We start from the raw sequence: 17,350 nt of genomic DNA on the forward strand, positions 1-17,350 counted from the left end.
AGTCATTAGTGTAGAGGGAGAACAGTAGTGGTGAGAGGACACATCCTTGAGGGGCACCAATACTGAGAATAAATAAATGTAAATGGCCTGTATTTATATAGCGCTTTTACTAGTCCCTAAGGACCCCAAAGCGCTTTACATATCCAGTCATCCACCCATTCACACACACATTCACAGGGAGTTTGGAGGAGAGATGTTCAGGCAAAAGCTGAACTAAAGTCCACAAACAGGACCCCGGCATAAGTTCCCAGGTCGAGGTGTTGCAGGATGTAATGCAGCCCCATGTTTACTGCATCATCCACCGGCTGGTGGCCTGTAATGTCCTTCAGATGGGCTAACACCAGTCGTTCGAAGGATTTCATGACCAAAGACGTCAAGGCGACAGGTCTGTAGTCATTCAGTCCTGTGATGGATCTTTATGCACTCTATTACTTCCAGTCTGATGGAAAAACATAGAATTTGTTCCAATTTCTTTAGTTGGCCTGGCACAGGACCTGAGACATCCATCTGTACAGAGGAAGTCAGGAGCAAAGTACAACAGTGAGTGCCTACAGCCATCCGTACGGTGGACTCTGTCATTTTTTCTAGCTGCATTTCAGCCAGTGGTGTTGGGGATCTTCTCAACATTGAAGGAATAAGAAATGCAGATTTTGAACTGCCATTAATATCACCTAGAAAGCATCTCATTGAGAACAGGCTCAACATTATTGAAGCAGCATAGGATCAACATTGACAGAGAACAGATCAAAAGTCAGCCAACATCCAAAGAAGAGCTTTGAATGTCCTTCAAGCTGAGGAAGTGTTACCAATGACTATTTAAAGAAATTAGAGGAAAAGATTTTTGCACATCATTGCATATGAATAAAAATGTATTTTTAAAGAAAAAATAAGCATTTGATGAAGTTTGGATGCTATCATGCTGACCTTGGGTTCTTTTCTATTGTTAATGACTGATGCAAATTGTTGGGTGTGACGCATGAACTCGGAGAGGAGCCTTAGAGTTTGAGAACCATTAGGCTAATACAATTTCCAGAAAACCTTGTTAAAAATTATGAGTTGCACGTGACGTCTTTTTAACACTACAATAAATTCTGGATAAAGCAAATGTCTAACATTTCAATTCACTTTTCTGAAGTTTATGTTGATAAACACACAGACTATAAGCCTGATTCATTCTCAAACAGTACTGAAAGGACAACAATGATTTCTGCTTAATGTTAAAGAGATTTTATTATTTGATTGATTATGACAATGCTTTGCTCATTAGTTTAATTAATACCACATTCATACAAGGACTTCATGAACAGTTGACTCCAGCATTAGCTGCCCCTGGAATGTGCATTCACGGTCTTAATCAGTTCAGTATAGCAAAAGAGCACAAGCTTTTTCAGACAACATGGGCAGAACATAAGCAGGACACATGAAAGATTTCTTGTCATATGCTCATCTGGTTTTCTGTAAATATGGGTGATTTTTTAAATAAATAAACAAAGTCAAAAAGCAGGGCGATATTATTGAAGTGACACAGGCAATCAATATTAATTCAGATATAGGCTAAAAAACTAAAAAAGCAATGTAGTGCTCTAATATGTTTAATACACATTTTTTCATTATGGGAAAAAATATATATTAAGAGACAATTGTCCTAAAGACACTACTGATGCCTCACTACTGTCTGTATATTCACAACATGAGCTGTGTCAGAATTATAATCATTATAAAGTTAATGCAGTTCGTTGCATCCACCTGTTTCTTAACAGACATCTTAACCCAGATATTCATTTTAAATCTATTGTCCAGCATTGAACAGCTTCTTTCTGCCCTCCATACCAGACATGGCATCCACGTTCTTACGCCAGTCAGTCACTTCCTCTTTCTGCAGGGTGATAGTACAGTTAGTGCAGTTAAATTCATACTGAGGTGGGGATACATGCTTTTTAATATCAAACACTGCAGGTATGTCTTTATTTTCATTGCACTAAATCTTAGTGCCTAGCACACTGTTGAACTTTGTAGCACTTCACATGCACTAGTTTCAAAGGCAGAATATGGGCATACTTTAATAGTGTCCCGAATGTAAACAACAATGTAAATACATTGTTGTTTACATTCAGGACTCCTAAAAAATAGTGTGAATTAACATATATATTGCTCCACTTACCTTCTCCTCCTCTTTCTTCACAGTCTTGAGGTTGGCCTTGAAGTCCACAGACTCTTTGACCTTGGAGCCCAGCAGAGCTCCCAGCATTGCATCAGCAGACACCCTCACCCTCCTCAGATTGGGTCTCTTCATCTTGCCTTTCAAGTCAAAGATCTTTTGAGACAGATCCTGTATCTTTTTTCCAACACAGATTTTTTTTTTAAAACAAACAAAAAAACCATCCTCAGGATTAATTTATTGAACTTTTTATTGTCCGTATGCATCCTATAAGATTGTACTTAAAATACTTGGTTGGTTATTTGCAAATAATACTTACCTCCTTGTCATTTTTTGTCACCTTAAGAGCAATATCATAGCGCTCCTCATCAACCACGTCAATCTTCTGATGTAGCTGCTTGCAAAAATTCTGTGAATAGAAGATTTAAGTGTATTAGACCTGATGTGAAAACAAGTTTTTATCTAATTGGTTTTAATAATTTAATGGGAAAAACTGACAAGAAACGATACAAAGAGACACTGGAACACATATATGTGCAATGCCTTGGTGATAAAATACAAAATAAATTCATCTATATAAGTTTGTTTGATCCACAGATTGATATAAACAGTCTGTGTGAGTAGTTTTCACTGGGAATACTTTCTAATGGTCATAATGGTAAACTGTTGACATTGAGGTCTGTGGATTCTTCTGCTAAAGCGAGGCATTGCTTGAATTGCTGTTGAGGTTTTAAAATGTCATTTTCCAATGCCCTCAGTACCACAAACTAAATTATAAACACAGTAACTGAATTTGTGTGCCAGCAAAATTCTTGGTTATAGATATCACAAGACCTTAGAAAATAAATTATCAGTAATTCCTTGTGGCCAGATATTACCCAAAGTAGGTGGGAAAAAATGACCTGAGTTTTTATAGTTTCCTGATTTTATGTCAATTTTTGTTATGCCACAATCCAAAAAAAGTTCCTGCTATTTGACACATGTACCTGTAGGTCCTGCAAAGACAGACCGGATATTTGGAGGTCTGGCACTCTCTCAGCAAGGATCCTCTCTCGTTCATCTTTTTTGAATTGTTTTTCGTTCTCCAGCATAGTCATGGCCTTCTTTAGCAGTTTTGTCTGGTGCACATACAGGATGACACCTCAGTCAAACACACAGTAAATGGTTTACAGCGCTTCAAGAATGTGAATTCCTAAGATTAATAGACAGTTAGACATAAGATACCTTCAAGAACAGCCTGCGAGATGCAGAGATTTTTGGCTTTGGTTTCTGGAAAAGAAGACAATGTTCATTTTATTCATTTGGCCTTGAATGTATTGAATGAATTGTTGTTAAATGCTCAGTTTTGCACTTATTTTCATTATTTTTTAATATTTAGATTAGAGAATTCACTCATTAATGTCAGCATTCAAGACAGGGTTAAAGTGCTGAAGGCATAGCTGGTGTGTTGCCTAGTTTTAATCCAATTGATTGAGCCATCCCATTGACAACTAACATTACTGACAACTGAAATCAACTCACCGAAGGCCTGTAAAGTTTGGAGCAAGGATGCAAATAGGTGGAGAGGAGATGCTTTGGTTAGATTAGAATCTCACATAGCAAATGCTAACGTGTATTGAAACTTAAAGGTTATACGTACGCTTCAGACATGGTTGCAGTCTTGTGTTCCCCCTCGTTTAATCTGCAAATATAAGAAAAACAAAGTTAGAACAACATCTGTATTTTTTTTCCCAGAAGGATACTTTTCATGTTTCAGCCCATTGGCTGTTGTAGCTACTGTGGGTTGGGTACACATAGAAGGAACATAAACAGTGTATGACATTGTCAAAAGGTCAAACGTGTGACTTAAAAAAATCCTCACTCAAACAAATCCAAAAAAGGTTACAATAACCTGGCAGGTTATTTCTGAAAAAAGGAAACATACACAAAGACTAAAGAGGAGAAGATTTGTAAAAGTAAAACACATAAATCAAATGGACACTGTTGTGTGTTAGTCATAACTTCAACTCGGACATCTGTGAGAAGCCACAGATCTTAGATTTAGAAAAAAAAACAGTCCCCTCTTTGACTCACAAGTATATTTGTCGTTTTAATAAAAAATATGAAACCTGGTCTCAGTAAATGACAACATAATATCATAACGTAAATACTGTTTTAGAGTAAAAATTATTATATCCATTTTTAAAAATACTGATAAATTCAGAATGGCAAGAACAGTTTGAATATATTGCAACACATGTTTTTTATTTCCTTATCCCTTGATTCTCCTGTATTTCAAAATAAAATCCTTACCTTCTACAGCAGGTGACAAACACTCACAGGCGTCTTTTTCTGAGACTAGAAGGAAAGAAAGAGGGTAGATATATAGATTCCAGTGCTCATGTGAGTGGCTCACTAAAATAGATCCTCAGTCCACACCATTCTTGCACTGCGTCTCTCATATAACATATGTAAGAGGTGTGAAAGTTCTTGCAGGGATTGTCCGTCTGTGATTTCCTTAGTGGCTACATGCTAAGGAGGGGAGTGAAGTTTGAAGGAGCTTTAGTCCACTGTTATATGTGTTTAGTAACAGTTGATCCCATTTCCAATCCAAAGTGGACATTTAGGTAAACAGTTTAAAACAAGAATGCCAGAATTTCTATCTGGTATTGGAGCCAATAAACCAAAGACATATAACTTTACACCCCCAGCAAAAACATTAACAAACAAAGAGGGGATACTTTTGCATTTGTTTTAAGATGTCTCTAATAACCAATGCATTTCGATCATCTAAGAAATAACATGGTCTCTCATGGTAACAGCTAACTCACTAGCAGGTGGTAGTTTATCAGGGACAAGCAGCATTTCTCCACAATCAGCACTCTATTATGAAGCTCAGGGCATTGTGTAGATTTCAAAGAATTATGCTGCCATCACAAGGCTGCAGAGAAGAACTGCTGCAAACAGTCGCATGCCTCACTAATACACAGCGGTCAATAGAAAAACAATATGATTTAAGCATATTCGAATGAGCATTATGTTACAATAAACTACTGCCTTAAAACAACAGTCTGAACATCAAAACCTATGAGAAGTGAACTTTGGATGAACTTTTGGCTTTTGTGTGATTGTTACCTTGACCTCTACTATCAACTTAATATGGGGCAGCATTCTTCTACAGCAGGGCAATGCATCCCAATGCATGGCAAAAATAGCAGTAGAAACACCAAGAACCCCAGGCTCTGAGTCTGGCCTCCACATTCTTCAGATCCCAAACCAAATGAATATCTACAAGATCTGCCAGAGCACACTTCATCATCGGTGGCCCCAGCAAAACTCAAGCCAACCCACAGGATCCAAAGGAACCACTGCAAGTGCTCTGGTTCCAGACATCACAGGATAGTCTAGTGGTGTTGTGTCCATGCCCTGATAGGTCAGAGCAACACAATACTAGTAAGGTGTTAATAGCTGATAGCCAAGTGACTTCTTCAGTCTCTTCTTCTCAGACTGAAGAAGTCACTTGGATGAGTGACGAAACGTTTCTCCCAGAAAACGCTACGTCCAGATGAACAGAATCAACTTTTGGAGGGTTACTTTAAAATCATTGCTGGAAGTTAATACTTTGCTTTTGAAATAGTTTTATGTTTATGATAATTGAATTCTCTGCCTGACAGTGTTGCTCAGCAAACAGAGAAGTTGCTGCACAGTGCTAGTAAGTGGATCTGGACCTGAAAAGCTGAAGCTGCATCTTTTTGCTGAATAGCCTCTGTTCCTACGGTAACTATTATTATGGGTTGTTTAGATTCCCCATTGGCACATTTGTTACAGTACACTGTACTTTTCTCATGCTTTTAAACTGTCCTAGACTTTTAACAAACCATCTGTGTTTTTAGCACACACACACACACACACACACACACACACACACACACACACACACACACACACACACACACACACTTTAATAAATACATACATAAAAAAACATCCAGCAAAAATGATTTTAATTGTTACTTTAACAGATTAATTTGTGGTTAGGAAATAATATCTCTTTTACTGGCATTCAACCTCATGATTAAGCAACACCCCATTTTTGACATGTAACCAATTTATTATTGTTCCAACTATAATTTAGAGTCTACAATGTCTGTTATTTTGAGTGTCATTATATCAGAATAATAGCTGTTTGGCTCCAAACTAATAAGATGTCCATAATTTACAGCTGTGTTGTATCTTGATTTAAACCAGCTGAATAATGCAACCTTTGAGTCACATTTAAAATTCCCATGGGTTACTGAGGAAAAGGCCACAATCTCACAGCCAAATTGTTTCCAATTAGCTCCCAGCTTTCTGTTGATCTTGCACACCACAATTTTTAAAAGTACCGAGGCCAAAATAAATAGAGACACTGTACGGTGCTATTCCAAAGTCTGGGAGAGAATAGTTGGAACGGCAAAGATATTTTATGTCACACATGAAAGCATTTGCTCAGGATTATACATTTGCAGAATTTTCTGAATCATTAGCTAATACCAATTTCACAGAATCTGTTGTTTCATATTGTTTAACTGCAGGCTGTAAACCTGCAGTATTACAGTTTTGTTTCAGTCTCACCTCTTTCAAAGCACTATTTTTGGCTGCTTTTATTTCCCTCGGGAATAAGACCACAATGAAGACTTAAACCAGAATTCAAGGAAGATGAATATAGGGAATATTGCTGTATATTAAGTCATACTGGAACCTATGAAGCCAGGACCAAGTTTTTAAAAAGGGGCTTTATGCTTCTATTATATGTGGTTAAGTTGTTAGAGCCGTGCTGCCACTTGGAGGTAGCATTTATTAATTTTGCCTTCATAACAGAGTAATTTTACAGTAACCTTTAAAACATTTCGAAAAACCCTTTTCTGTCTATTCTCCTTTTTGACATTTAAATTTTTATTTATTTATTTACCTATGGACTATATAAATAGAATAGAATAATAGAATAATTCTTTAATTGTCCCACAAGGGGAAATTTGGTTGTATTAGCAGCAAAAAAGCACATATACAAACAGAACAGGACACAGAACAGAAACACAATTTTTACATATTTTACATCATGGACAATAGTTACCAAAGCAGAGTACTGTACAGTTATACAAATTAGAGTACAGATAAGTGGAAAACCCAGGTTGTAGTGTGCAAACAGAGCAGGATACTGAAAGATGTTTAAATAGTTAATGTTACGGTCGCTGACCTCTAGTGGCTCTCCCTCTGTAGAAGAGTTTTTTTCTCCTTTTCTTGTGTTGCAGGTCTGCCTCATGAGCCACAGCTGAGGTGTGTTCCAGCTCGTCAGCCACGGCATATAGTCTGCCATCCTAAACTGCCACACCCCTGCCATTCTTCCCCATTTTTGCCAGAGCTGTGAGCTGTGAGTTTTGGGCAGCGGGCCTTAGTGTGTTGTGTGTGGTGTGTGTGTGTGTGTGTTGTTTGTGTGTGTGTGTGTGTGTGTGTGTGTGTGTGAGAGAGAGAGAGAGGACCCTTAAACTTGTGTTAATTAGTTCGTCGTTGTGGAAGCAGGTAGGGGTTCTCTGCCATTTTTGTTTCAACTGTTTTCTCCTGTTTTTGGTTAGACAGGGAGCTCAGCCATTGTATTTTGTTTTGGTTAGAGAGTACTTGGTTTGATTTTTAGCTAAAGGGGGTGTTTTGTTTGTTGTTTTGGCCTTGGAGACCCTGAAGAAAAGAGCTTCCCTGTGTTTATTTTTACTGTAGTAGTTTTGGGCAATAAATCAAGTTCAATGACATCTATTCTCCAGTAGTTCATGTTTTCTCTATCACTTTGTGTTACCCCTCACCCCAGTCAGCACTTCGTTTTTAAGTGGGGCGTAACAGTTAACAATATTTAGAATAATCAGAAAAGTACAGATTGTGTATTGTACCTGTGCATTAAAAAGTAGGCATGTAACTTCCAATAAGTTAGTGTATATGTAAACTGAGAAAAGTAATGTGCAAGTTATAACAGCAGAAGTTGTTACAGCGCTGATGTAAACATCTATGTTTGTTGGGAGCAGTTTTGATTGTAGTCTGACAGCTCAGGGAGGAAGGACCTGTGGAAATGCTCCTTCATGCATCTAGGATGCAGCAGTCTGTCACTGAAGGAGCTCTGCAGTTCAGAGTTTTACCAGACGGATTTGGAGGAGGAACTCTGTCAGAGCAGCTTCTCTCTCCTCTTCAGTTGATCACTTTCCCCCTGCTAACAATATAATCTGAATAGGGGAAAATGCATCAAGCGTGATGCATTTCATTTTTAAAATATTAAATATAATTCTTATATATGATTCTTACACGCAACATGACTTTTCTCACATTATAGGATACTATACACATATATTATGTTATTATGTTTAAATATTGTAAACAATATTTACAAATGTGATGCTGGGACGGATGCAAATATAGTAAATTCTCTGCATGTTTAGCACAGCTGGGCTGTATGCTGAGTATTGGTGATATGATGTTTATATACCCACCCCACACATTAATTGTCCTGTTAAAGCAGATCAATGAATTTGAGCATTTTACTCAAAGCTTTTTATTATTCAGTTTCTCTGTTGTAATATAGAGGTGGATCGACATACATGGAAGACAACAGTGTTTAATTTGCTCTTAGTGGATAACATTATGGAAGGACAAGACAGTGCTCTATGTTAGTGACAGTAGTAGCAATAACTGTGTATCCACTGCACTGGATATTGATCAGGAATCTGTCCCTATGATGCCAGACAGTTCGCTTAGATGCACCTCAAAACTGCATGCATGAGTCAGTGAGTAAGACAGACAAGCACTAATGACTATTTGACAGGCAGTCAATCCATTTTATAGTGTTGTACTAACGACTAACTACTGAACGAGTGTCTAAAATAGAGTCTTGTCTGTGCTGCTGCTACTGTTTGTTCACCAAGAGAAGAATTTAATGTTGTGCAATGCATCAGTACAATTTTCGAATAGAAGACAGTTAAACTTAATTTCTTGGCTCAGAATTTTGGGTGTCCACCTGTTAGTGGATGTGACAGGAAGTATTTAAAGAAGTTATTAAACTTATGTCAGGTCAGTCACATTCACATTATACCAGAGTCAGATCAGATCCAGCTGTTAAGAAGTCAAACAGCAGGGAGAAATCAACTAAGAATGTTGTCATGTATTTGCTCTGCAGCTTTATTTATCAAACTAACGTGTCCATCTATAGTGCCACTATCAAAAATACTTTCCTACAGCGTAGTTTCTAGTGGGCACAGCTGATACACATCATAATTGCTTTATTAGGGTTTTAAAATCTCATTGCAAAAAGTCAGAAATAGTATATTTAGTGCACATCATCTGCAAGTTGTGATAGCACATTACAGGAACAGCTTGGAGTTAGAACAACACCAAAGGTTTGTCCTGATTTATTTAGGGGAATAGAGAAATGAGGACAGGTGCTCGTCAGGGGTGGTGGTAAACTGAGCCAGTGTAGAGTTCAGTTTGCGTCAGTGTTGTAACCGGGAGTTATGTTCACTCAAAAGGCTGCCATTCACATCCTCACACAAGGATTGGTAGACAGCAAACAATTAAATAAGAATGCTGAAGTGCAAGTCTGAGATAGTTAAATGCTATATTTAGACTCTTAATATTTGTTTTGAAGTAGTATCTCACTGATTTAGTGGTACAGTAACGTTGAGAGTGGTACACTAAAGTTCAAAGTGGTCCTTAGCACAGAAAAAGCTCCAAAATCCTTCATTCTGCACTTCATATAATCTGATCAGTGGGATATTTTCTGTAAACTCTCTCTGCCTGGCCGACCAGAACAAAAACCTCTACATTTACATTTACTTCCACTTTCTAATGATGTGAATATCAGGCTAGCAGACAGTGTGCTGGTCGCATGAATTGCTGCGATCTTCACCACACTTAAAATGTTTATTTACTTTCCATAATCACAAAATTTCCCTGTCCTCATTTTAGGTTCTCAGTGCATTAGTTGTAGAAAGTGAGAATTAAAACGACATTTTTGTTAGATTTTTTATTGAGGTTTATAATAATAATCCTCCCACTGTCTTTTTGAGTTTTTATTTAATATGTTTTATGTATCTTTGCCATCGTGCACCACCTAATCTACAATCGTACTGCATTTGCTACATTAAATTTCTGTCGAGTTAGGGAAAATTGCAACCCTGCGTGTTTTTTCATCTTGCAAATCATTTTTTTTGTAATATTTGAATGAAATAGTTAAAAATCGGAATGAAAACAGCTTTACTCCAATTTCTCACTCAGTTAACAGACTCTTTTCCCCCCAACTCTGCAGGTGCTGATGTGTGGCAAGGGTATGTGCTATAACAACTTCTGTGGCTTTAAAAAAAAGTATGTAAAAGATGTAAAAGAAAAAGTACAGTGGCAGGTTTCTGCATCAGAAGTTTATTGTTATTATAATTATTGTTGTTGTTATTATGATGATGATAGTATTTTGCAGACATTTTAAGATAAAGAATTAAAGCAAATTCTGCTGTTTTCTGACTGTGGTGAACATACAAACCAGATAAAACTTCAACAAAGTGCAATTTGTGTATTTACAAAACATACTTTTTCACTCCAATTAATATTTTTGCAAGTCTTTTAACACACTGACACTAAAACATACACTTTGTAGTTACTCATTGTGCACCGTGACATTAAGATTTTATTTTAAGTGCTGTCCAAAACGTGAATCTATTGTCCGGCATCAAACAGCTTCTTCCTGCCCTCCATACCAGACATGGCCTCCACATTCTTACGCCAATCAGTCACCTCCTCTTTCTGTTCACAGGAAGAAAATAATTCTTAGTGAAATGTTTCCCTAAAATAACCCTGAAATCATTTGAGCAATACTATCAACTTGTTGTAACTCAAATGTAACCATTATTTCAGATTAAACACTTTAAGCCAAGGGGTCAAGTTACCTGAAGTGATCTTAACACACTGACTGTGGCACTTACCTTCTCCTCCTCTTTCTTCACTGTCTTCAGGTTTGCCTTAAAGTCCACAGACTCTTTGACCTTGGATCCCAGCAGAGCACCCAACATGGCGTCAGCTGAGATCTTCACCCTCTTGAGAGCAGGCCGCTTCATCTTTCCTTTTAAGTCAAAGACCTTTTGAGAAAGATTTTCAATCTGCAGGAAACACATTAAAATGATAAGAATGAACTATGCTGTTGTGCAGAACCTGTTTCTAAATAATGATAACATTTGAGATATAATGACAAAAAAGGACAAGTAAAACATGTAATGTTAAGAAAGCCATTTCTGAAGGTCATAAAGAATGAAAAACCTCCTTGTTGTTTTTGGCAACTTTCACTTCAGTATCATACCGTTCTTCATCTACCACATCAATCTTTTGGTGCAGTTCTTTGCACAGAGCCTACATAAACAGAACAATATCAAATTGTTAAACAGAAGAGCATGAGCAAAAAAGATTCCTGCTCATTCCAGTGTCATAAATTACCAAAAATAAGATGGAGAAAACAGCACACATGAAAATGGTGTATATGCATCGCATCTGTACACATTAGAGAGTTACTTATGTGTGGGGCATTTCCACTGTGTTATTTCAGTGATGCTTCTGCAGTGATCTGCACATACCTGAAGGTCCTGCAGAGACAAACCAGACAGCTGAAGTGGAGGGACTCTCTCCCTCAAAGTCGTCTCTCTCTTCAGCTTCTTTTGCTCCTTTTCATCCTCCAACATCACAGTTGCTGTTTTCAGCAGCTTGGTCTAAGTTGTAGAAAATGCACGTAATGACTCAAATAACTGATAATAAATAACTAATATGGACTCCTGAATGAACAGCTTTCTAGTTTTGCTATGCATATTTCATCTGTTTTAGTAAAAACAAAGAAGAAAATACCTTAAGGGCAAGTCTGCGGGCTGCAGAAATCTTTGATTTTCTCTACAAATAAAAAGTAGACAAAAATACATTTTTTCAAATAATAATGTTAAACAAATGTTTAACTTCTTTGGAGATGTTAAGAACTTAGAAGAACTCACAGATCTGTGGTGGGTATGATGGTGTGGAAAAGGATAAGAAATAACAAGAGTTTGTTTCTACATGTTAAAAATATTTTTTAAATGCCTGTGGAAAAAAAATATCACTTACGCTTCAGCCATGGTTGACTTTTGTCTGTAAAATAATTAATACTGAAGTGAGAAAATCTACTTTTGGTAAGAGAAGCATTATTAGCAGCGTATGAATCCATGATCACAGTATTATAACGTTTTAACAAGCTTCTAGGCTATGGTTCAATTTTGTAAACTATTTTCACTAGCCTGTTTTTTATACTTCTTCGCATGCTGTCACATCTTTTTACCGAGACAAGTCAAAGTAATCCAGACCTCGGACTGCTTTTTTTTTTTTTAATATAAATGTTATGAAAGTTAAAAGTTTTAAATTGCCAACACTGCATGCTTGAGGGTCACAGATACTTTGAATGATATTCCTTTTTTAGTCCCGTTTGATAAAACCCAGATCAGAATAAAAATATAAATCTTTTAATCAGTTTAATTTAATTTTTAAAATGATAGATCTACAAAGATGGATTTTTGTAGAAAATGTATATAGCTGCTACTCAGTATTGCAAATGAATAAAAGACACATTAACATCGAAATTACTTAAATTAGTTTAAACACATTGATGTGACCCAAGATTAGATATAAATGTGGCCAGTATTCTTATAAATATTGAACTTGTGAAAATACTATATTTCTTATACATTTTTTCATGATAGCTTTGTGTGTGTCATAATCTAATAAGGCACCTGTCAGTAATAACATCATAATAGAAAAAGAAACCCTTAACCCACACTACCATCACTCATACACATATATTAAACATACCTTTTTTAATCTCTGCAGAACACCCAGTTGGTGTGATCAGTCTCTGTCTTTAAATGACTGCAAGAAAACTCAAGTCAAATTTAATGACTCCTATTGCCTTCTCTGAGTGGCCAACCCAAAATAGCCTCCTCTATCCTGACAGCCAGTATATTGCATATCACTACACTTCTATCCCCCAGCAGTAGAAATATGTCAACACTGAGCCATTATCACTGATGAATACTTGTTAATCTACACTGTGCGCTTATCTTGAGCCACCTCTCGTTTTTTTGCATTTTGCTTAAAGAAGCCTGATCTTTTTGTAATGTTTTCAAAAGTGGTCTTACGCAGTAGTTCTCTGAGCTTTCTGAAGGTCTGTTTGTCAAAGTGTTTCTTTGAATATTGGCTGCTTTTTCCCTCATTCTCAGTCGTGGCCATTTTCAGAAGAATGTTTGTTTGTTAATTTCTTTGATAATCATTAATGATTCAAGTATATACCAGGTAATTAACTCAAGGAATGAACCAACGCTGTGTCTACAGATGACAGGCTGCTTAGCAGATGATCTGCTCACATTTCTTTAGTTGAATCTACAAAACCTACAAAACATAACGCATTTCACAGGTGTTGTAGTATTTTTGCACCAGCAAAGTGATTCCCAAAAAGTATTAGCTGAAAACTTGTTAAATCCCAGCATGATGTGCAGTGTGCATTACAAATAAAAAGGAAATTGGACATGTAGAGAACAAAATAAGGAGTGGCAGTCTTAAAAACAGTAGATGAACAGTACCTGAAAGTCATGTCCTTATGAAATAGAAAACAATCCGACAAAGACCTGACACAGGACCAGAGAGATACGTCTGGCCCTTAAGTTGGTACATCAGCTGTTCACTGAGGTCTCATGAGAAAGTGCATCAGTTGAAGGGTGGCTGTCAAAAAGCAATTCTTAAGGAAGTGAAACAGAAGAAAAGGCTGAGGCCAAACTGCACCAGAACTGGATTGAAAATCAACGAAAACTCTCACGAATCCACATTTGAAATTTTTGGTTCAAATCATCATCAGTATGTACAGAGGAGGTCAGGAGAGAGGTAAACCAATAAGTGTGTACAGCCATCTGTAAAATACGATGGAGGCTCTGTCATGGTTTGGGGACGCATTTAAGGCAGTGGTGTTAGAGAGCTTTAAAAATTGATGGAGTCATGAAAACAGAAAAGTACCATCAGATTTACCTACCATGCAATACCACGTAGAAAGCATTTGAGGCAACGCTTCATTTCAGTGATCCCCAACACACTACCAATGCAGTAAAAGCATACCTGGATAGAAAAACACACAGTGGAGTCACGAGCTGGCCTCCCCAGAGCCTGGACATCAACAGTGTTGAAGTAGTCTGGGATCATCTTAACAGAGAGTGGAATGAAAGGCAGCCAACATCGAAAACAGAGATTTAAATGCCCTTTAAGAAATCTGTAAAACTATTCCTGGAGACTACTTAAAGAAATTACCAAGAGTGTTCAGGTTGTGTTTAAGATTAAAGGTCAATATTTGGTCAGTACCACATCTACTTTCAAGCCAATTAAAATTGTACAAACTGCTTTCCCTTATATGCTGTATTTCCATGTATGTTTGCACACACCTGTCAGTAATTCACTTCACCGATTTCCCATTTTCCAGGCAAAAATACAAAAAATTTAAAAATAGGAAAAAAATGAAAATCTATTTAAAAAAAAGGCAAAATCACTTATACAGGCACATTTGTTTAATTGGCATCACACATACTGCAGATATTGGAATAGCGATAAACATTTAAAAACACTTTGAAATCAAAATCCAGATAATCTGGATTTTCTTTAGTGCAGTTTTAATGTGCAAATATTAGAATTTATTACATAATTTGTAGGGGTGCAACGATACACAAAATTCACGGTTCGGTTCGATACTTTGGTGTCACCGTTCAATATTTTTTCGATACAAAAAAATGTTCCTGCTTTTTTAATTTGTCATTTATTAATATTATAAATATATATTTTAACTCAAATTTAAATTTAATGTTGCTGAAACAACAAAGGGATAAAATAATAAATCTATCTCATCGAGAAATCACTCATTTTTGGAAAAGAGAGTTTATTACAGAGAAATGGCTCTTTCTGAAATAAAAGCTATACTATACTCTTCTTCTGGGCTATATTCTCAGCAGCATATTAAAACATATCAGGTCCCCATAAGGAGAATCATGTGCTAACGGCTGTCTAAATGACTCGGGTAAAGTTTGTAGCATGCGTGCTTGTTGTTTTTGTCTGCTTCCACTTGTCTTTGCACTAGGATGATGTCAGCGTAAATATGCAGTCATATTCATTTTGTTCCCACTAGTGCTGTCAGCGTTAATCTGAAATGACGTTAACGCAACAACACGGCAAATCTCCGTCAACGAGCTACCCCTGATCGCCCTGTGCGTGGGGCTGGACGGCGTCAACACGTTAACGAGCAAACTGCGCTAATGCAGTAGTTCCCACCAATGTAATTGAGCATTGTGTGGCACATCCGACATACTGTTTTACTTTTGGCCATGACGCGCTTACCTTCAGGGTCATACTTCACATGAAAACCAAAATAATTCCAAACGCCAGATCTGAATGAGGGTGGGGGAGGTTCAATTCGCCATGTTGCAAAGAGCTTAGCTTCTGTCATGCTAGTTTGTGCTGCGCTCAGTGGATCTGCGCTCGACAGTGCAGCCTAGGCGGAGTAGTCGAACGCAGATCCACTGAGCTCTCAACACAGACAGCATCGTCAGAAGAAAAGTTGATAAAATAAATAAAAAATGTTGTATTGTTCGATGCATATGCGTACCGAACCGAAAGCACTGTATCGAACGGTTCAATATCGATACGAGTGTTGTTGCACCCCTAGTAATTTGTATTATTGCATTCAAAGCATACAGGGTTTTTTTCTACTTACAAGTGTACATTAAGTCATGTTGACAAGTTTTGATTCACTCAGATAAAAACTCACTCACTTCAGCTTATGTATTGCAAACTAAAGCTTTATTTTAGCAAGATGTGTTGCTAATATAGCTTTATTTTTAACATGAGCAAAATTTTTATTGTCCAGCATTAAACATCTTCTTTCTGCCTTCCATGCCGGACATGGCTTCCACATTCTTCCTCCAGTCCGTCACTTCTTCCCTCTGTTTAAATATTAATTATGATTATTAAAATAAAAATACACAGATTTTAAATTACTCATTAATTTAGTTTAATTTCGTTTTTTGTGTAATTTTTGTTGCCATTTTGAAGTTTTTACCTTTTCATCTTCTTTCTTTACTGTCTTGAGGTTGGCCTTGAAATCAGCCTTTGTTAGTCTGGAGGTCTCGGTGCATGCACCCAGCATATCGTCTGTTGTTTTCTTGACCCTTTTCAAATTGGGCTTCTTTATACCCTTCAGCTCAATGATCTTCTGACTGAGTGATATAATCTGTGCAGCAAACATCAAACATGTGTATAACGTTTACACTCTGACAATGAAAGTACCTGCTGTTATTAACCGCTGTAGGTTTTAACCAACCCGTTCACCACTAGGGGCAGCATTTTACCACCATTTTTTACACGCAGGACTATACAAAAAGTACTTTTACACTGTGATTCAAAATGTTTGTACCTCTTTCTCGTTTTTGCCTGCTTTGACCTCCATATCATAACGTGTTTCATCCACTACGTCAATTTTACGATGTAATTCTTTGCAAAGTTCCTGTACAGAAGAAAAAGAAAGATGTTTAAATGACATAAATTAATTAATTACCGATCATTTAAAATTTGTTTGGTCAGTACCTGGAGCTCCTGGACTGACATTCCTGACAGCTGAAGTGGAGGGTATGACTCATTCACAACTCTTTCTTTCTCCCTTTCCTTCTCTTCACCTTCTACCACCAGCATAGCAGCAGCCTTCTTCAGCAGTTTGGACTAAAATATAGTAAGGATTGAATCACTCTTTATAACATTAAAAATAATGGCTCTTTTGAATAATAATGATGATAACTATAAAAAATTAAAATGATAATAAAAAACCAAACACAACAAATGCAAAACACAAGTTCCTTTGAATCTATAAGACCTACTTTCAAAAGGAGTCGGCGTGTAACAGCAAACTTTCGCTTTCTCTTGGACTAAAACCAAAGGAGGTAAATTAGTGTAGATGATAAATATCATATGAAGTGTACAAAACTTCGAATTTGGATTAGGGATCAATTAATCGTTGTGAACATTGGCATTTTTACTCACCGGTCTTCATTATCAACATGGTGGTATGAGTACACACACACACACACACACACACACACACACACACACACACACACACAC

At 37.0% G+C, this 17,350-nt stretch overlaps 3 protein-coding genes across 3 annotated transcripts in view; all 3 read right to left on the reverse strand.

Moving 5' to 3' along the window:
• Positions 1–1,211: 1,211 nt before the first annotated feature.
• LOC102309977 (troponin I, slow skeletal muscle) lies at positions 1,212–4,569 on the reverse strand. The gene is made up of 8 exons (XM_005939721.2): positions 4,451–4,569; positions 3,798–3,839; positions 3,680–3,686; positions 3,383–3,427; positions 3,145–3,276; positions 2,478–2,567; positions 2,162–2,335; positions 1,212–1,876 (listed from the first exon to the last, which is right to left on the reverse strand). Exons 2-8 carry the CDS (start codon positions 3,806–3,808, stop codon positions 1,790–1,792), a joined length of 546 nt encoding a protein of 181 aa, XP_005939783.1. The 5' UTR covers positions 3,809–3,839; positions 4,451–4,569; the 3' UTR covers positions 1,212–1,789.
• A 4,013-nt stretch (positions 4,570–8,582) lies between these two features.
• LOC102308219 (troponin I, slow skeletal muscle) lies at positions 8,583–14,597 on the reverse strand. The gene is made up of 8 exons (XM_005939713.2): positions 13,019–14,597; positions 12,281–12,304; positions 12,172–12,175; positions 12,032–12,073; positions 11,767–11,898; positions 11,456–11,545; positions 11,125–11,298; positions 8,583–10,945 (listed from the first exon to the last, which is right to left on the reverse strand). Exons 2-8 carry the CDS (start codon positions 12,289–12,291, stop codon positions 10,859–10,861), a joined length of 540 nt encoding a protein of 179 aa, XP_005939775.1. The 5' UTR covers positions 12,292–12,304; positions 13,019–14,597; the 3' UTR covers positions 8,583–10,858.
• A 1,417-nt stretch (positions 14,598–16,014) lies between these two features.
• LOC102307912 (troponin I, slow skeletal muscle) overlaps positions 16,015–17,350 on the reverse strand; it is a 3,647-nt gene continuing 2,311 nt past the window's right edge. Inside the window, exons 3-8 of the mRNA XM_005939712.3 lie at positions 17,270–17,273; positions 17,107–17,154; positions 16,820–16,951; positions 16,650–16,739; positions 16,296–16,466; positions 16,015–16,179 (exon numbers count right to left, since the gene is read on the reverse strand). Of these exons, the coding sequence (XP_005939774.1) occupies positions 16,093–16,179; positions 16,296–16,466; positions 16,650–16,739; positions 16,820–16,951; positions 17,107–17,154; positions 17,270–17,273 (532 nt within the window). The 3' untranslated portion in view covers positions 16,015–16,092. The remainder of the gene's footprint in view (positions 16,180–16,295; positions 16,467–16,649; positions 16,740–16,819; positions 16,952–17,106; positions 17,155–17,269; positions 17,274–17,350) is intronic.

Source organism: Haplochromis burtoni, unplaced genomic scaffold (genome assembly GCF_018398535.1).
Source record: "Haplochromis burtoni strain Fernald_Lab_line unplaced genomic scaffold, NCSU_Asbu1 Contig_272, whole genome shotgun sequence".
Classification (NCBI taxonomy): Eukaryota; Metazoa; Chordata; class Actinopteri; order Cichliformes; family Cichlidae; genus Haplochromis; species Haplochromis burtoni.

Excerpts from the sequence above, each read along its gene's own strand:
- LOC102309977 (XM_005939721.2), bottom strand. Across the intron at positions 3,277-3,382 it reads CTCGCAGGCTGTTCTTGAAG|ACAAAACTGCTAAAGAAGGC; the intron begins GTATCTTATGTC and ends TATGTGCACCAG. Across the intron at positions 1,877-2,161 it reads TGAAGAAAGAGGAGGAGAAG|AAAGAGGAAGTGACTGACTG; the intron begins GTAAGTGGAGCA and ends ATCACCCTGCAG.
- LOC102308219 (XM_005939713.2), bottom strand. Across the intron at positions 11,899-12,031 it reads CCCGCAGACTTGCCCTTAAG|ACCAAGCTGCTGAAAACAGC; the intron begins GTATTTTCTTCT and ends TCTACAACTTAG. Across the intron at positions 10,946-11,124 it reads TGAAGAAAGAGGAGGAGAAG|AAAGAGGAGGTGACTGATTG; the intron begins GTAAGTGCCACA and ends TCCTGTGAACAG.